The following is a 21,637-nucleotide window of genomic DNA, read 5'->3' as shown; positions in this document are numbered from 1 at the left end:
TATTTTTAAATAGCCTTCCCTCCTGAGAAGAATAACACAACTTGAGGCAAAATTGAAAATCTGGGTTTCAAAAATTTAATTGTTTCTTTCTTTAAATTGCAAAAACAGCATTTTACCTATATAAATATTTTCCCTTGCATGCAAGCATTAGAGAATAAATTAAAGGCAAATATATTAATGAGTATTTAAAGAGCTTTCTTGCGTTGGTTACAGTTGGCTGCTTGAAGAAGTCATAACCTGAAAAAGGAGAATTAAATTATAGTAATTTATATATATATATATATATATATATATATATATATATATATATATATATATATATATATATATATATATATATATATATATATATATATATATATATATATATATATATATATATATATATATATATATATATATATATATATATATATATATATATATATATATATATATATATATATATATATATATATATATATATATATATATATATAGTAGAGATGCCTCAGGAGGTCCGGACGGGGCACCATATATGGGCATAGAACCACGTGGTTTATGGTTTTCTCACTGAGAATGGAAAAACAGTATTTTTCTCACTTGAAAAAACAGGAATTTTCTCACTTTTATGGATGTTTTTATGGTTTTTGTCAGTGAGAATGAAAAAAAAGTAACTTTCTCACATTTATGTCTGTTTTATGGTTTTTGTCAGTGAGAATGAAAAAACAGGAATTTTCTCACATTTATGTCTGTTTTTATGGTTTTTGTCAGTGAGAATGAAAAAACAGGAACTTTATCACATTTATGTCTGTTTTATGGTTTTTGTCAGTGAGAATGAAAAAAACAGGAACTTTCTCACATTTATGTCTGTTTTTATGGATTTTGTCAGTGAGAATGAAAAAACAGAAACTTTCTCACTTTAATGGATTATTGAGTCTAATGGGGGCAGGTCAATGACACTTCCTTCTTGTGTGTTGCTAAATGCGAATGTTATGAGTTTCCAGGAAACAGTTAGATCACGTGTTTCCTTCTCAGCCAATCAGAGGGCTTGCTTACATAACAATTTAACCTTGAGATTTCGTTTATAACGGGCATGCAATGTGATTCAATTATTAGAAAGTATTTTGACATAGTTCAAAAAATAATGGATAAATTTGATAAAATTAGAAGCCATGTCAACTTCAATTTGCAATGTAAGTACATTTTTATTTTCAAATAAAATTGTTTTCCGTGGTCACCCTCCAGTATATTCAGGTAAATCCCCCCCCCATACAATACAAACATCACTATACAATCTTTTTACTCGATGGAAAAAGTAAATATATTCTTTTTACCCTCGAAACCTAACCCCCCCCCCCCTCACTGTTTTACAACCAAATTCTCGCAAATGGAAATAATTGTCTTTTCGTTAAATTCCTGTTTTTTATTTTCAAATAAAATTATTTTCCTTGCTCACCCTCTAGTATATTCAGGTAAATCCCCCCCCATACAATACAAACATCACTATACAATCTTTATACTCGATGGAAAACGTAAATATATTCTTTTTACCCTCGAAACCTAACCCCCCCCCCCCTCACTGTTTTACAACCAAATTCTCGCAAATGGAAATATTTCTCTTTTTTCAATAAATTTATTCTTTCTCTAATGTGATTTAAAGTGTCTACTGACTTCTGTCAATTTTTAATGAAAATGCAGCTCTGTTTTGACACAATCTCCAGTGCGAGGTTAAAATTAGCTATCACCCCTTTTCCCTCTGTGTTTACGAACGCAGTGGCCAAAGTCAAAGGAACTGTTCGTCCGTCAAAATTAAAACACTATGATGCGATAATTAAGCACAAACGTAATGCTCTATTTTGGAGAAGTGAAACATATTATTTTCAAATTAAATTCTAACAATATATTTAGGACATTGTGTAAACGGGGGGAGAGGGGGCCAGATCGCGCTACTAACCGCTACGTTGTAATTAACGTACGAAACCGGGGGCGGGAGGGTGCAATGTCTCAATTCTATCGCCATCATTGTAAAATGAAAAGAAACTGTGCAAGGCTAGAAAGAAAAGTCTTTGGGAGTTTCATGAAGCTTATATGATGTGTAACTTGAATAGCATTTTAACCTCTGTTTGTAAAGTATAGGTTTATAGGCTGCTGAGTTAACGATTTAATTTAAAGTCTATAGACTGGAAAATTTAATATTTTTCTAAATGGTAAAAATAGAAACAACGATTCCTATCCTTTGGCTCTAGATTACTTATTGTTATGATTTATTTTTTTTACAAGTTGAATAGTAAAAACATTTGATTTCTAGGTCTAATATATGCCTTACGAAATTTTTACTTTTTGCTCGACTGAAATGCGATAAATTCTTTTCTAAACAGAATTATACGTATGATGATTATAATTTTCTTTCTGTAAAAAGGGGCAAATTATTTTGATACCAATTTTTTCTATTTTTTAGGGCAGATTATGAAGAATGTATTTCAGCCCCTCCAGCTGTAAAGAGAGCTAGGGGTACCGCGAATACTGAAGAATGTGCCCCACCTTCTAGTAAGAAAGCAAGAGAGGGCGAGGCAGTCCCTGTAAAAGCAACAGTTGTTCAATATGGCCGTTGGTCGAAACTCCCCAGCTCCATGCTGCCTGCCCAAGTGCAGCCATCTGTGCAAGCCCATGGCTCGACTGCACAAGTCACAGGTCCTACTGTACAAGCCGCAGCCCAATCTGCACAAGAAATTAACGTCACCGGTCCCTCCGCCCTCCAACATGCGCTACCTAAACCATCTGGCACCCAAGTGCAGCCAGGATTTGAAAATTTGAGCATTTTTCCTACATATCTTATAGAAATCTATTTCTTCCAATGTTTTTTCCTTTTCACTATTTTTCAACATTGTGTAAAAGTATATCTCTGGGATATTAAACCCTCACCCCCAACCATTATTTTCTCTGCCCTCCATCAGAGATATCTAAATGTAATTTTATTGCAAAGAAACCGCTCTTTTTTCTAATCTTTACTATTTTCTTTGTTGCTATCTCTTCACTATTACATATAGTTTTAGGTACCTTTGAAACTCTGCGAATACTATTTTTCACAGAGTTTTAAAAGAGCGTTTATTCCATTTTATCCATCTGTCACATACCAGCTTTCTAATTTGCACTGAGCCTTACATCGTGCCAAGATTCTAGTGAGGGGAAACCGAGTTAGCGGTTTTCGGCATTTTCCTACCTGTTGAAGTTCAATCCTGGAAATCATAACACTCGCGCGCGATAGGTTACAATAATTAAACTCATGAGTTCACTGAATCTGTGTGGAATTAGAGAGAAATATTTTAACTTTTGACGGGCATTATGTAAAGGGGGGGGCAGGAAGCCGGTTGGGGACGCGCTATGGGAAGCGCTGCGGGATGCGCGGCGGGCCAGAGAAGAACCGTAGGGATGCGCCGCAATGATGCGCCGCGGGCCAGGGATGCACCGAGGGCCCGAAAAGCGCCGCAAAAATCCATGATTTGAACACTTTGAAATAAACTATTTTTTGAACAAATTGCCGCCTTCTATGTAAAGCGATGTTTTAGATTGTAAATATCTTAAGTTGGAAATTGTCTGATTTCAGTTGAATTAACCAAATGCTATTAAGCGTGTTTTAAGCAATAATAATCCAAATTTTAACAGTAGGGATGATTTGAACACTTTGAAAATAAACTATTTTTCATTTATAGGTTGGAGCATTGGTCCCTTACTCACCATCGTCATCAGGTGAAGGAGAGGAAGAACTCATTGAAGGGGCAAAGGAGTTTTATGACATTCAGGACAATGAAACATCAGCTATCAATGACTGGCATGGTATCATTAAGTATGATGAAATACCTTCTAATATTGATGCTTTTCTAAGTAATTATTTCAATTTAGAACCTAGCACAGTTGAGCAAGGTAGTGTTCCTGAGGTGGACTTGAGTCCAAACACCCTAAAAATTTTAGAGGATGTTACAAACAAATTAACAGGGAACCCTCCTCCTCCTCCAGCCTCCGTTACCCTAACGAGCCCACTTCAAACAACTGAAGTGGAGCATACCCCAAATATTGTTGAAAAACTTGGGGAAGGGGGTAATATGCAAGAGGAGGTTACAACTTTTCCAGACTTTCAATTGTCCAATACAATTTCAAATAATACAGTTGTTTTCACTGCGACGTTTGGGGATCCATTTAATACACTTATGGGGGGAAATTTTGTGTTTGACCCCGTAGAAATTGTGCATGCTTATGTAGATGAAATTCGTGCACTACTGGAGAACCAAATTCAGTTATGGGGAGGTAGGGATTCAATTAAGGTTTCTGTTGTTTTAAAGGTATTTTATTTAAATGAGGGGAAAACTGAAGTTTATTATTATTACATAAATTCCGAGATGCGCGTAATTTATCCAAATTTAGAAAATTTTTAGGGAATTTTTAGTGAGTGGGTAAGACAAATTATTGCGCATGTCAAGAATTATAACGAAAAGGGGAGCGGGTCTGTAGTTTTATTTATTGAAAATGTAAGTATAAATATTTGTAAATTTAAGAAAGATATTATTTTATGAGGGGGACATAGTGATAAGGGTATAGTTTTAAATTATAATCTAGATCTAGAAGGTTGTAAAGGCGTCCAGCAGATTTGTTTTGAAACAGGTAAAAAATGTTTCATGTATGCTTTCCTCATATTAGCATACGAGCCTCTAGCACGTGACGCTACCAAGACGAATTTAGATCATTGGGCTGTACATGGGAAGGACGGGTCCGATTTCCCAGTTGTAGATTTTTATTGTCTAGAAGGAAAATACCCAGTAACGCTACGATCTATTGACATTTTTAAAAGGACCAATGCCCATTTAAATATCGGCGTTACTGTGGTACAGTATGAAACAGAATTTGAAGATGGGGCTCGTTCTAAAAAGAAGGGGGTGGTATTCCCCGTAAGGGGCCCGTCAGTTGATTTGGTCAAACACTGGGTTTGGTTATTGTATACACCACCTAGTGAACCGAATGCAATTGGCCATTTTAACCCTATTACAGACATTATTAGAGTTATGGGGGACGTTAAGAATAAGGGGACACGTTTCTACTGTCCAACATGTCTCTCTAGATTTTGGACTGAACTTAAGCTGAAAAATCATAGGATACACAGTAACTAACATAGCTACCAGACACTGGAAATAGTTTCTGGGTATAGGACCATTTTGGGTCTCAAAAACTTTCAAAATACCCTTCTCAAATACAAAAAAATATCTTGAGACATCGAAGCCAAGCTGATGGAGATGAACGACCTCCAATATCCGAACCGTATCAAAGAACATCAGGCCATTGCATTGTCTTATGCACATGTACAAAGAGACAGTTCCAATACCATGTAGTTGTTAGAAATAGTCGAGACATTGGATGAGAATGAGTGTAAGGTCAAGGCATTCACTAAACTAATTGGCACGGCTAATGGTGCTAATTCTCGTTTGGGAAATACGCATTATCCAATGGTGCTCTCTGCAGAGGATCGTCTCGGGATTAAAAATCAAAACATATGTTGGGTTTGTAAGGGGGAGTTTGAAGAGGAGGATAAGGGGACTAAAGGGAAAAGAGGGGGGAGGAGGAAAGTCAGAGACTACGATCACTTGTGGCAGGAAATATCATCTGGGGGTAGTAATTTTAGGGGGTAGCGCATCAATTGTGTAATTCAAATGTTAGCCAACCGTTTTTTATCCCTGTTTCTATTCATAATTCATACGAGGACTTAAAATTCATTGTACCAGCACTGGCAGGTATGCACAGGGAGGGAGAGGGAGTAGACAGTCCATTGGTAAATAATTCATTTACCTATAACATTATTCCCAAATCGGCCGAGAAGTTGTTGCTTCTCGAACTGAAATGGCAGCTAGTGGATAATGGGCATACGTTTTGGAATAAAATCAGGTTTTTAGATTCTTTTAGTTTTTTTCCCAAGACATTGAGTCAACTGATTCAAGTGCAGAAAAGCGACAATTTTGATAGTTTTCCCTTGCTTAAACAGCTCTTTCCAGACAGTGAAATGTATGACTTATTAACCAGCAATGGTGTATATGCATATGACTATTACTGTCCTGGCGCTCGCTTAAGTGAGGTGAAACTACCTCCAATTGAAGCTTTTTAAAATTCACTGACGACCAGTGAATGCACAGCCGAGGAGTATGAGTTTGCCAAGAAGGTGTGGGCTAAGGGGACTTTTAAAAATGGGTGGGATTATTGTAGACTGTACTTGGCCTGTGACGTTTTAACTCTGTTAGATTTAGTCTGTAAGAACACAGACAAAATCTATTCAAAGTGCGGGTTAGATATAAGCTATTATTTTTCCCGACCCCATTTAGTGATGAATTTAGTTTTAAAAATTAGTAGGGAGGAAATAGGCCTAATCACAGATGTAGATCAACACCTTTTTGTAGAGCGTTCGATGAGGGGAGGGTATGTTTTTCACGGGGACCAAGTCTTATCAACCGATCCGAGCGGACAAAGCACCGGTGTAAAGTCAAATGTAGTGTTCTTGGACATGAAATGGTTAGACCCCTCGGCAATGTCCTACTATACTTTGCCGTGTGGGAACTATCAATTGCTTGAGAATCCTTGTGAGGTAGCCGACAATAACACCATCGTGGACAATGGGCCGCAAGTATGGCTTTTTTAAATTGACGGTCGCAGTCCGATGGCGCTTCATGACTCAGTAAAAGATTTTGTTTTTCCCTGTATCAATCGACCACTGAGCAGGGACTCGCTGAGCCCCTACAATCGATCATTGGTTGAGGATATGGGGATGCATTGGACTCCCTCTAAACAAAAACTGATTGCTGATTTGGACCCTAAGGAGAATATCGTTGTTCCCCATGTGCTTTTGCACTGGATGGTGAACAATGGTTTCAAGATCACCAAAATGCGTAGGGTCCTACAGTTCAATTAGCGAGCATATTTAAAAGTGTTTATTGATACTTTTGTCGATTAACGTTCTAGGGCAAACTCCCAGGTGGAAAAGGACTTGTAGAAGCTCATTCGAAATTCAGCTTTTGAAACAATGTGTGAAAGCTTACGTAATAGATCTCGCTGCGACGTCATGACTGACCCACTAGAGTGTGCACGAATTATTGCCGATCCCAATTTTACATCCTTCATGAGCGTCTAGGCTGCCATGGTTCTTCTACAAAGGAAAAAGAGAAATATAGCACTGAACAAGAATAGAGCAGGCGGTAGTTCAACACTATATATCTCAAAAAAGCTCAAGCTAACGTTCTCTTACAATTTGTTCAAGGCGAAATTACCATGAGAGGGGGACGTTCAAGTTTACTGTGGAGAAACAGATTCTCTGCTGTTAAAGGTAAATGGGACTGAAGATTTATTGGGTGATTTAGAAAAAGGGGGAAACACAAGCTTATGGTAGAATTTTACCTAATAAAATCCGAACCTCCATCCTAAGGTGATAATACTTTAAGCCCCCAGTTCACACTTCATGTTAAAACAGCATTTAGAGAATGAGGTAGTCACCAGGGGGTTGGGCCCAGGTATCCAACCCTAGCGTGGTAAAACTAACAGTTGAACGAACAATAATGCATGTATAGTGGGACCTTAGCATTTTTTAAAGAGCAATTTCAACTTGAGTGCGTACATACAATATTCAAAAAGTAGCCTAGGGTCAAGAGCACAAGTGCTTGCAGTTTGCTTACTACAGTATAGAAATTATGCTGTGAGAGTGGAAAAAAATGCAATGTCATGTATATCTGACAAAGTCTATGTGCTCGAGAATGGTGTGAGTGTCCTGCCTCATGGCCACTATCGTATTTCAGACCGAGTTGAATGCATAGACTATCGTAATCAACTTGGTCTGGATAAACTAACCTAACTAACCAACTAACCACCACCACTGACCCAACTAACCCACCCACTAACCTGTAGCAGTGACGACAACTATTGTTTTCCCATCGCGGCTCCCGGGGGGTGGGGGACCCTTCCCGCGACCGGCTCCCGGGGGAGGGGGGGCCCCACCCGCGGCCACCCCCGGGGGGTGGGGGGTCCTACCTTTAAATTCGCTGCAATGTTCAACTGTGCTAGTTCATGTTCCAAGTGTTTTTTGTTGTTGTACAGAAAAGTGTTTTTTGTACAGAAAAGTGTTTCAAGACAATAAGTGCTGTTGATGGACAAAAGTGTTGTACAGAAAAGTGTTTAAAGACAATAAGTGTTGCTCTTCATGGACAAAAGTGTTTTTATTGTACATAGAGTGTTATCATTGCAGTTCATGTTGAACATGAAATTTTGTCAGGTTCTTGTTGAACAAGTGTTATCATTGTTCATGTTGAACAAATATTTGTTTTCATATTGCCGTAATAAATGCTGCCATGAAATATTGTTTTTGTTGTTCTTGAATAGATAGATCTATGGGAAAGTTACTACTTATTCATTGGACACATATGATTTACAGTTAGTCATAGTCCGACTGTTGTCAACAGCATGTATCAATTTAAAACACCCTTCAGATCGTTTCTGTGTGGGCCCTCAATGTCGGGGAAAACAACACTTGTAGCTAGAATAATTCAAAATTGCGATAAAATGTTTTTGGAAAAACCGAAAAAAATCTACTATTGCTATATTATTTGGCAAGAGTCATACGATAAAATAAAAGCTATTATCTCAATCATACGCAAACAGTTCATACGGGGACTTGATGTGTTCAATAGTATTGAATCAAACCCGTGGTTAAGTATTGACTATTTGGCTGAATCTATTGAACATTTCTCACAAGAAATGATGCAACAGCTCACTGTTCGCTCTCATCATGAACACATTTCCATAACCCTAGTTCTACACAATATGTTTCATCAGAGCAAATGTTTGCGAACCCTTGCCTTGAACTGCACCATCTATATTATCTAGCGAGTCATTCGTGATTCTAGCTCACTCATAACTCTCAATAAACGAATCTATCCAGGCACCCCAAAATTTCTATGGGCAGCGTACAATCAGGCGACAAGCAAGCCCTATGGTTACATTTTGCTGGATCTTAATCAGGGCACACCCGAGGATCTACGTTTAGTCACCGAGATTTTTCAACAAAGAAATTACAGTATATCTTCCAGTGAACAGTAGAAAAGACTATTAGTTGACGTTATGACACTGAAGAAACTACACGAACAACGGCCTTTATTTTCCCTTTTAGGCACTTCAAAACCATAACTAAAAATAAACTAACTAAAACAAAACTAAAATCTAAACTAGAACATTAAAATAAAACTAAACTAAAACTCCAAACTAAACTCTAGCTAAAATTCTAAAGTAAAACGAAAACTCTTAACTAAAAAAACTAAAAGTAAACTAAAACTCAAACTAAAACTCATAGGTAAAACTCTAGCTAAACTAAAACTCTAATCTAAAACTAAACTAACTAAAAATAAAATAAAAATAAATTTTAAACTATAAAGTACTAAACTATAACTCTAACTAAAACTAAACACTAATCTAAAAATAAACTAAACTAAGTAAAACTCTAAACTAAAACTAAACACTAATCTAAAACTAAACTAAAATTAAACTAAAACTGAACTAAGCTTCTAAATTAAAACTCTAAATAAACTAAAACTTTAATCTAAAACTAAACTAACTAAAACTAAACTAAAAATAAATTCTAATCTCTAAACTACTAAACTATAACTCTATCTAAAACTAAACACTAATCTAAAACTAAACTAAACTAACTAAAATTCTAAACTAAAACTAAACACTAATCTAAAACTAAACTATAATTAAACTAAAACTGAACTAAGCTGCTAAATTAAAACTCTAACTAAACTAAAACTTTAATCTAAAACTAAACTAACTAAAAATAAACTAAAAATAAATTTTAATCTATAAACTACTAAACTATAACTCTAACTAAAACTAAACACTAATCTAAAACTAAACTAAACTAACTAAAACTGTAAACTAAAACTAAACACTAATCTAAAACTAAACTATAATTAAAATAAAACTGAACTAAGCTACTAAATTAAAACTCTAAATAAAACTCTTATGTAAAACTCTAGCTAAACTAAAACTCTAATCTAAAACTACTAACTAAAACTAAACTAAAAATAAAGGTAATGAATAAACTTAAAATAAACTAAAAATCTAAACTAAATAACTAATAAAATAATAAACTAAAAATCTAAACAAAATAACTAATAAAATAATTAACTAAAACTATAGACTAAACTAAACCAAAACTAACTAAAAATCTAAACTATAACTCTAACTAAAACTCTTAACTACTAAACTAAGTAAAACTCTAAACGAAGACTAAACTACTAAACTAACTAAAATCTAAACTACTAAACAAACTAAAATTCTACACTAAAACTAAACACTAATCTAAAACTAAACTAAATTAAACTGAAAATCTAACTAAAACTCTAAAATAAAATTAAACATTAAACTAAAACTAAACTTAACTACTAAACTAAAACTAAACTCTAGCTAAAAACGTTAAACTAAAACTGAACTATAACTAAACAAAATATAAACTATAACACTAAACTAAAACTAAACTAAAACTAAACTAAAAATCTAAACTAAACTAAACTAAAACTAAACTAAACTAAAAATTCTACACTAAAACTAAACTAAACTAAACTGAAAATCTAACTAAAACTCTAAAATAAAACTAAACATTAAACTAAAACTAAACTTAACTACTAAACTAAAACTAAACTCTAGCTAAAAACGTTAAACCAAAACTGAACTATAACTAAACAAAATATAAACTTTAACACTAAACTAAAACTAAACTAAAAATAAACTAAAAATCTAAACTAAACTAAACTAAACTAAACTACTAAACTAAGTAAAACTCTAAACAAAAACTAAACTACTAAACTCTAAACTCTAAACTACTAAACTAACTAAAAATTCTACACTATAACTCTAACTAAAACTCTTAACTACTAAACTAAATTAAACTGAAAATCTAACTAAAACTCTAAAATAAAACTAAACATTAAACTAAAACTAAACTTAACTACTAAACTAAAACTAAACTCTAACTAAAAATTCTACACTAAAAATAATTTAAAACTGAACTAAATTAAACTGAAGTTCTACCCAAAACTCTAAAATAAAACTAAACGTTAAACTAAAACTAAACTTACCTACTAAACTAAAACTAAAACTAAACTAAACTACTAAATTAAAACTCTAACTATAACTAAACAAAATATAAATTATAACACTAAACTAAAACTAAACTAGAACTAAACTAAAAATCTAAACTACTAAACTAACTAAAAATTTAAACTGTCTAACTAAACTAAAAATCTATACTACTAAACTAAATAAAATTCTAAAATATAACTCTAACTAAAACTCTTAACTACTAAACTAACTAAAACTTTTAACTAAAACTAAAAATTAATACAAAACTAAACTAAACTAAAACTAAACTAAGCTACTAAATTAAAACTCTAACTAAAACTCTTATGTAGCAAACTGTAGCTAAACTAAAACTCTAATCTAAAACTAAACTAAAATCTAAACTAAACTAAAACTAAACTAAACTGCTAAATTAAAACTCTAACTAAAACTCTTTAGTAAAACTCTAGCTAAACTAAAATTCTAATCTAAAACTAATCTAAAACTAAACTAAAAATAAATGTAATAAATAATCTTAAAATAAACTAAAAATCTGAACTAACTAAAACTAAACTAAAACTAAACTAAAATCTAAACTAAACTAAACTAAAACTAAACTAAACTCTAGCTAAAATTCTAAAGTAAAACTCTAGCTAAACTAAAACTCTAAACTAAAACTAAACTAGCTAAGACTAAACTAGAAATAAAGGTAATAAATAAACTTAAAATAAACTAAAAATCTAAACTAAAACTCTAAAATAAAATTAAACATTAAACTAAAACTAAACTTAAAATCTAAACTAAAACTAAAACTAAACTAAATAACTAATAAAATAATAAACTAAAAATCTAAACTAAATAGGTAATAAAATAATAAACTAAAAATCTAAACTAACCCAACATATATATATATATATATATATATATATATATATATATATATATATATATATATATATATATATATATATATATATATATATATATATATATATATATATATATATATATATATATATATATTATATATATATATATTAATGTTTGCGATTAGAAACCAACCGGTACAGAGTATTGTCCATTTGAAGAAAGTATGCTGCATTATTTTTGAATGTTTGAAGTCTCTTCAAAGTCCTAGTTGTAATTCAACTGAATTACAACTAGGCGAGTTCGTTTCATGGTAATAGAGATTCTACAAGTGAAGCAGTGCATAAGAGTAAAATTTTATTGCGCATCTATACCGAAGAGAAAAAGAAAGACAACTTTCCAACGGTTCAAAAGTAAAAATTGGGCTATAATCTCTTTGGCTTACATTCGGTACGTAGTTTTACAAGCCAATTAAGTTATTTATTTCTGTAAAGACAAATAACTCTGTATTCAAAAAATCTTATTATGAAAACTCTCTTTTCTTATTATGTATTTTTATTCTGATGTGATGTCCCTGGGACTTTCAGTAATTTTAGGGTGCATTTAGCTACAAATCAATTTCTAGCCGTCATTCATCACTTTGGACCAATCAGGGCACTAACAAAAAAGGAAGCAAATTATGATTGGTGAATTATTATTATGCCTAGACACTTGTGACTAGCAAAAAATACATGTAAATTTGATTTTATAATCTCAAAATTTATAAAGCTATATAACTAAATTCCAAATGTCAATGAGACTACATTAGGAAAGCCAAGAAAAGTTAAATTTCCCGTAGATGGCTAGAACAGCAACGAGAATAATGAAAAAAAAATCCCTTTGGAGATCGAAAGAAAAAAAGATTAATTTGGTGTCGACTCAAGTAAAATCTCTCGTAAGAACTGCGACATTTTACAATTAAAACCCTGCTTTGAGCGAAAGAAAGTAGGGCCAAAGAAGAAGAAAAAAAAACACATAAAAGAGAAGCATACTTAGGTAAATGAAAACCACATTGACCGGTAGTGACATTATGAAAAATTCTTTTGAGGTTAAACCACTGATACAGGTCACAAGGCAAATCAGCGGGAGAACACAAGCATAGTTTATTGTGGTACTCCTGCACAAATCTGGAAAAAATAGTATACTATAATTAATGCATATATAGAGAGAAAGGAGGTGGGAAAGAGGGAGAGAGAAAGACGCATCGAGATAGAGGAACAGGGGGGACAAAGGAAGAGAGAGAAGGAGACAGGGCAATAAAGATGAAAAAAACAGGAAGGATATTGTAGAAAACAGGTATGCAAAAATTGTCAACACTTTAGCAGCACAACTTGTGTTTTTACAGTTTTGCTTTGAAGAAAAAATATTTCTACAAGTAAAATCTGCGAAACACTAGCAAATATAAATTAGTATAACTTGCTGTTAGAAATATTAATAGTTTTCTAAATTACGATCAACATTGTAAATTAATTCAGTGGGAAGTCATATGCTAGCCATAAATGTCATACTCCATAATTTTACATGTACCATTTTATCAAAAGTGCCATATCATATCTATTCTAGTGCTGCTAGTAGAGTATAGTATTCAAAGTCTGAAGTATACTGTCTATAGAATCTTGCTATTACTCTATGGATGGAGCTGTCCAGTCCAATGTTATATGTAGTTTAAAAATAATGCATACCCGACTGCATGGCTGATGCTTATTGATCATTATAACTTCAAAAAGCACCAATTGATCTTCTGGGAGGACAGTATTGATTGCCAGCCTGGGAGTCAGATGCACTCCGAAGCTGTGATATTAGTTTTACCCTAATCTAATCCCCAAAAGAAATAGAGAAGTGCTGCTACATTGTAGTATGGCTGCTTCAGGCTACAAATCTTCCACACTCCAGCTTTTCCATTCCCTGCTCTATCTTTGCTTCTGCTCTATATTTGAAGTTACTTCTTTGTTCCTTGTCGACATATTCACCCACTAAGCAGGATAGTGCATTACTTCTCTAAATGCGTGCCCAATGTACTAATTGAATTAAACAGATCTCATCTCTAGGACCACCAATATATTTGTCTTGAAACATTGAAGATCAGCATCGCATAATAGTTTTAATGAGACTATAGGACATGACGGGATTTATATTGCAAGTGGAACATGGGGCTTTTTGGAGCCAAATATGGTCTACAGCTTCACTAATTTCAGTCTATCAATTTCAGTTTGTCAGGACGATTGTTTTCGTGGAAAAAATTCCCATACTTGCGTAAACTGAAGCGAACGTCCAAGACCGCTTCAATGAATGGCTTACATGTTTAATTAACAGAGGGGGCCCTGCCAAGTGGTAACTAATTCACTGCAAAGAGCCGCGGAACTAACACTACGGCTATGGGTACGCGTTTCCACAATACTACCTATACTCTCGACAACGGGTTCGCATGATGTCTTGCACATCTTGCACTGCAGAAAAATAAATAGAGATTTTGCTTTGTAAACTAAGAAAGGAATGCTTTGGATCTGCATTTACGCTAGAAACACGCTCTAACCATGTTTTGTACTAGTCGAAAACTGCACTTCGTAGCAAATTATGAAAACCCTTTAAATTTCCAAAATCAACCCAGAGTCCAAGTTCATCACATTTTGTTTGTAGCAAAGAAAAAGAGTGAATTGAGATTATTCATAAAGTTGTCTAAGAAGCTGCAAAGTTTCAAGAAAGTTGCAGCTACTGCCTCTCAAGCCATTCCTGGAGAATCTACAAACTGAGAAACAACATTGTTATCAATCATCGAACGTGTCCCTCATGACATCATGGATTTCTGTCGTCAATCAACGGGAACTTCATCGTATCAAAATCTGTGAAAAAGGAAGACGTCATTTTTGAGAAGCAAAGAATTAGCTGAGGATCAACTGGATCGTCTGCTGACGATTGCAACTTCATTCTGGTGAGGTAATCAACATTTTAGTTCAGTATATTCGTAATTTCCCATAGTAAGAGACCTTTTGGAATGACAGGAAAAGCTACATATGGTTTCGTAAATATCTTTAATCCCTTCTATACTAAGTACGAAATAGACATGAGAGAGGTTATTCAAATAATCATCTTGATTGTTGCAGAGTAAGGAAAAAATCACGGAGTAGTTGTCATTGAAAGTTTGGAAGACTTGTGCTGAGAATGTAGCAAACCTAGTGGAGGAAAAGAAAAAAGGGCTTCTTGAAACTGACAGCTTGTGTCTCGGCGAGGGTTATCATTACTTCAGAATTTTTTCCATAACCCATCATTTTGTGACCGGTGGATATAAGTTCACAAAGGTTTGACACCCACTGTGATGAGTTTCAGGCATATCTTTCAGCAAATTCAACACAGTGCACTGGCTCACAGTTAAATTTATTGCGGGGAAAATCACGCAGACCAATAAGCGTCAAAAGGTCAGTGCGCACATGAAGCCTGAAATATTGTCTATCCATTCCCTTCAACTACCAGCTGCTGCTTGATATCTTATATAGTCAGAGATTGATGACTAAAAGCTTCAATCAGAATGCGTGCAACGTCTAATCCTGTATGCCCACTAACGACTGATAAGTCCACAAAGAAAGAATCAAGACGTATAGCAAGAAAAAAATAATGTCAAGAATCTGGAACGTTTCTCTATTAGACATCATCTTGTCAGCAATAATAGCAAATGGCGGTGGCCGTTTAGGAGCGAGTAAAATTGTAATAAAGCATCTTTCCTGCGGTTGGGAGTTAATAAGTTTGGCAAAAATGGGATTACGACTTGTGACAAACATTTTACTGCGGTTAATTTCACCGACAGGAAGGCCTTTCAAGCTATTAAGAGTTACATGGTCTTTGTATTGGAGCTGGGAAGCATGACGCAATTTAAGCTGTCGATAAGCATTCAGACAACACATCAAGCCCACTCTATAGCTTCTGCACATAATTTGATCTACTTCGGATTTTTTATTAGTGTCATCGAGCAAACTTTGTTTATGAGCTTACAATTCTAGATGCTGGACTATTTTCGTTTTGATATTTCAGAACTCCCCAGGTTGATTTGAGTCGGTAAAGTTATGTCCAAGTGAAGCGTTTTAAGTGATTGCCTTAGTGTTGGTGCAGGTTAAACACTGTGTTCAAAGCTCAGTGTTTTCGTCAAAAATAAAAAAATAAAATGTTCAGGGAGACACGGAGATTTTTGGGGAAATCCCCAAAAATTTGGGGATAGTGGAAGCACTGGCATTTTCTGAAAAAATCAGCTGACAAATTTCCCTAGGGCACGAAAACTCCCAAATAGTATTGTGACTATGCTACCCCACTTTTTGTACCCCTAATTCAAAAATAGTTGCATGTTAATATGGATAGTATTCAAAATTAGAAGATTTTGTTCGTAAATTTTAGAATTTACAATTTTGAAACAAACTAAAGATTTTCAAACAGTTTGTGGTAACGATTTGTAAGTGAGGAGCGACCCGGCTCAGTAGTAACCAAAACTCTAAAAAATGAAATTTTGATACCAATAGATACATCGAGAGAATCAGATATTATACTGATTTCAAATATATAAGTTTCATCAAGCATAGTCTTACCAATTTAAACTTACGAGCCTAAGAAAATTTGTCTTGTTTTTGAAAAAAGGGGGAAAACCCCCTAAAAATCATAGAACTTTAATGAAAATCACATAATCAGATTCAACCTATCATAGAACCCTACTACAGAAGTTTCAAGCTCCTATCTGCAAAAATGTGGAATTCTGTATTTTTGCCAGAAGAAAGATCACGGATGCGTGTTTATTTTATTTTATTTTATTTACCAGGATTATCGTACCGACCCATTGGTCCTAGAACATCGCGAGAGGGCTCATTGAAATGGAAATTAAAAGTTCTAGTGCCCTTTTTCAGTGACCAAAAAAATGAAGGGTAACTAGGCCCCCTCCTACGCTCATTTTTTCCCAAACTCCCCTGATCAAAATTTTGAGATGGCCATTTTGTTCAGCAAGGTCGAAAAATACAATAACTATGTCTTTGAGGATGACGTAATCCCCCACAGTCCCCGAGGGAAGGTCCGCAATTTATGAACTTTGCCTAATTATGGTGGTTCTATCTAAACTAACTTGCCAACTTATTATACATTCTGAAGTTTAATAAATAATCTTGAACTCTGAAACGAGATGTAAGTCTGGGATGTAAATTGCGCTCCATTAATTGAAATAGTTAGTTAGTTACGGGCGTTAAAGGTGAATGGATGTGAATTTTTATATGTTGTACCGAAATAGAGTTAATGAAACTGTATCTCTTTATACGAATTACGAAATAAGTGGTGTCAGAAGTGTGATTGTTATCTGAAAATAGTGAAGGGGTGAAACTTGGATTTTTGGCTGATTAAATTATAGCGTCGATTAAGATAAAGAACCCAAAACTTCTCGTAACATGTAGTGATGTTAAAATGACACTTTTTGCATTTTGTTATCGTTATCTCCATCGAAATATCTGTGATTTGGGGATAGTGTGAAAAATTAGTAACGAAGAACTTCCGGTAACTTGGACTTTGCCCCAGTTTTACGTTAAATTTTCATTATTTATAAGCTGAATAATTTTCAAAATCTGCTGTGCTTCAGTTTTGATATCTAGTTAAAAAAAAAAAAAAAAAAAAAGTTTTACCGTTATTATCATTTGTGAAAATTATTCCCGTATTAAACCGTTTTTGCTAGGGGAGATAGTTGATGGACTAGCAGTGTGTTGATTTAAAGGCAATCATTGGTTTTCGTCGGTAGCTAGCTCTGAATTTACTACGTGATCTTTGTGAACAATATTTGACCCCCCCTAGTGGTGTCACGGTACCCGTGTGCAAGTGGTGCTTCATAACACATTCGAGAATGCTTTCATAGCACATTATGGGTGCTTCATAGTACATTTGTAAGTGCTTCAATAGCACATTGTGCGTGCTTCATAGCACATTGTGGGGGCTTTATAGCGTATTTGTACGTGCTTCAATAACACATTGTGCGTGATTCATAGCACATTTGTACATGCTTCAATAGCACATTGCGCGTGCTTCATACCACATTGTGGGTGCTTCATAGCACATTTTTACGTATATCATAGCTCATTGTGCGTGCTTCATAGCACATTTGTACCTGCTTCAATAGCACATTGTGCGTGATTCATAGCACATTGGGGGTGATTTATAGTACATTTGAGCGTGCGTTCATAGCACACTGCGGGTGCTTCATAGCATATTTGTACATGCTTCAATAGCACATTGTGTCTGCTTCATAGCACATTGCGGGTGCTTCATAGCACATTTGAGAGTGCTTTCATAGCACATTTCGGGTACTTTATAGCACATTTGTACGTACTTCAATAGCATATTGTGCGTGCTTCATAGTATATCTGTGCGTGCTTTTATAACACACTACTGTACTTCATAGTAATTTGGAAACGCTTGTATCTCAACAACAGCCAGTTTGCAACTGTATGAGCCTGAAGGAGTAGGATAAGGCTAAAGTGCGCACGAGGTCACAGACACAAGAAGAACAATGCCCAGCTAAGGACAAGACCGAGGAAATGGACGGAGAACGTCTGATGACCATGTTTCGTGCCTCCCTGACTATGGAAACAATTCAGGCGGAACTAGGGCAAGAAAGGGAGACAAGCCGGTGGCAGATGCAACAGCAGCTGGACTCGTTGACTTCGCAGTTTACTCCTCTTGTTCAAGCTGTACAGACGAATCAGTCCGCCATTCAGAATACGCCAGTTACAGTTGAGAATACTACGGTCCAGATTGTCAAGTCTACTGACGGTATGGATATTGATTTATACCTCACAACCTTCGAGCAAACTGCCTTCCAAAATAACTGGAGTCGTGCTACATGGGCAGTTAGACTGCAGGCCTTGGTGACAGGTAAGGCTGCAGAAGCTGCTGTGATCGTTCCGACAGCCGATAGCTCAGACTACGACCTTGTAAAAGAAGCTATTTAGAGAGGATTTTCAGTGACTTCTCAAACCTATCGCCAGTTATTCCGTACGACCCAGAAGGAAGCAGACCAGTCATTTACCTACTACGGTAAAAATCTAGAGCAGCTGCTGACCAAATAGTTGGACGTCACCGACTACAGATCGATCGTGACCACAGATGGGCTGAGGACGAAGATTGCCTATATCCTTTGAAAACTGCTGGTAGAACAATACATCACTTCCATCAAGAATAAAGAGCTACGCATCTGTTGGAGAGAACTTGAAGACTCAACTCTCGGTGCTGTCTGCAAGGTAGCGGAATACTTCTTTCTAGCTATGACAGAAGTGAAGGATTGAAAGTAAACTTACATCAGTCCTCAAGGAAAGGAATGGCTCCGAAGCAAGCACAACAAGTTAAACCCCCATGAACAAGCCTCTGAATGCCGAATTGGAAACAACAGGATCCAACAGTTGTAATGGGGGGGGGGGTTTGTTAATAATATAGCAATTTTTCAAGGAAAGGGAAGTTTTCAATAAAAAGAGTTTGTTCTTCTACTTTAAGTTATCTCTTTGTATAGGAGTTTTAAATTAATTATTTCAATGGGAATTATCAGTTAAACTCTTAGCTAACGGTTTGCGAGCAGCATACCTAAGTGGAGGCGGAACTTCGTGTGTAGGGAGCTTAAATTAGCAGTATAAATGGGGAGCTTGCATCAACGGCCATACTGAGTCGAAATCAGATTGAATGGATTCAGGTTCCCTTGAGAGCGAGTGGAGCCACAAGGACAAGTTATCTTGAGAAATACTAGCATAAGGATAATAAAATAAGAAAGTGATGCGTTTATTTACTCACATAACTGGAACAGAGCTTCGGTATATCAAAACACTTGCAGTAAATGAAACTAGGTTAAAACTGCTCACTGGTAATACAAGTAACTTTCAGTACTATTGTTTATTAAATTCACTTAGGATATAGGTTGAAAATGAGTCTACAATAAAACTGGCCCGAGTCTCAAGTAAGACTCTCATAAGATTCAAACAAGGTTGACATAAGGCTGGAAAAAGACTGAAATAAGACTCCTGTAAGACTGAAATAAGACTAACTCAAATTGCTAAATTCGAGAATACTATACTCTGAGATTTTAGCCATCTGTTACACTTAGGCGTTGCTAAAGAGCGTATTATACGGATCCTATTGGTCCTCCATTACAATTGGACAGTGCTGTGCTAATCAGCTAGTTAATTTTAACTAATTTTTGACACGATTTATTACTCTTTAAAACTTCACTTTGGATTTTTTCTTAGCTGAACAAAGTTTTTACCCTATGATTAAAGCAAGCTACATAGTCTCACATTGTATCTCAAGAAAATGTTTTTAAAGCTTTACCTTGTAATTACAGCGGAATATTTAGTTTTACTTTCGTATCTCGAGAAAATGTTTTTAAGGTTCATACCGTGTAATTATAGCGGAAAATTAAGTTTTACTTTTGTATTTCGCGAAAATGTTTTTAGGGTTTATATCGTGTAATTATGGCGGAACACTTATTCATTGCTGTTGCCTTTTTTTGTGGGAAACGATTCTTTTCATAGTTACAATTGTAATACAATGTTTCGCTACTTTTTAAATGTGACAATTAAGTGTTACTTGAATTCTTTGGGTTTGTCTTCTGGGCAATTTTATTTTTACTTGGAAAATTTTAGGGTCTTGGAAATTGATTCCATTATATATCATCCTTCCCGTTCTTAACAATGTCCTCATCGTTGTGTTACCCTGCTCTTTCTACTTTTTCACATTTTGATTTTGCTTTCCTCCCCTTTTTTTTTATTTTGACTTAGTATTTGTTAATTTAATTAAATTATCTTAGGTAAGATATATTTTTTTTCATTTTCCCGATTGTTTTACTAGACTACATGTATTAAAACATCACCTCAAAGTCCACCACCTATACACTCTATTTGACGAAAGGATCAAAGAGTTTCTATTGACTAACACATTTGATTATATGATTATGTAATAATTATTATTCCCTCCACCTGATACTAAGATTCCTTCAACAGATATGCTAATAATTCTACATGGTTCTAACTAATTGAGTACTGCCTTTGCGACTATTTTATCACTTAAAATGGTACATATTTGCTTTTTCTCTAAACTTGACTATACTTCCACCTGACACTATAATGATACGATACGTAACTGGTTCTAACTGGTTCTACATGGCTTAACTAATTGAGTTCTGCCTTTGCGACTATTCTATTACTTAAAATGGTACATATTTGCTTTTTCTCTAAACTTGACTATACTTCCACCTGACACTATAATGATACGATACGTAACTGATTCTAACTGGTTCTACATGGTTCTAACTAATTGAGTTCTGCCTTTGCGACTATTCTATTACTTAAAATGGTAAATATTTGCTTTTTATCTAAACTTGACTATGCTTCCAGCTGACACTATAATGATACGATACGTGACTGATTTCAAGAGCACTGATAAATATAACTTAAACGATTTCAAATAAAAGGTTTCACAGATTATAATTTTTTTTTTAAACTTAATGTCTGATTGCAACATTGGGATAATGTAGTTTACACTTATTTTCAACTGATTATGAAAAGTTTCTCAATATTCACTAAAGTTATAAGTTAGATACATAATATTCATACTTACTTCATCA

General features: G+C 34.6%; 1 protein-coding gene across 3 annotated transcripts in view; it reads right to left on the bottom strand.

Annotated features, from left to right (window-relative positions):
- Positions 1–35: 35 nt before the first annotated feature.
- The window catches only part of LOC148951506 (protoheme IX farnesyltransferase, mitochondrial-like), a 164,249-nt gene continuing 142,647 nt past the window's right edge, over positions 36–21,637 (bottom strand). For 2 of the 3 annotated variants that reach the window (XM_089090302.1, XM_089090301.1), the window contains exons 6-7: positions 13,014–13,148; positions 36–237 (exon numbers count right to left, since the gene is read on the bottom strand). In XM_089090302.1, the coding sequence (XP_088946428.1) occupies positions 113–237; positions 13,014–13,148 (260 nt within the window). In that variant the 3' untranslated portion in view covers positions 36–112. Of the gene's footprint in view, positions 238–13,013; positions 13,149–21,637 lie in introns of those variants that run through there. The other variant, XM_089090303.1, reaches the window with a different exon arrangement.

This window comes from Artemia sp. Qi Xiang Cuo, chromosome 6 (assembly GCF_049724085.1).
Source record: "Artemia sp. Qi Xiang Cuo chromosome 6, ASM4972408v1, whole genome shotgun sequence".
In the NCBI taxonomy this organism is placed as follows: domain Eukaryota; kingdom Metazoa; phylum Arthropoda; class Branchiopoda; order Anostraca; family Artemiidae; genus Artemia; species Artemia sp. Qi Xiang Cuo.
This window is presented reverse-complemented; position numbering and strand designations above follow the sequence as displayed.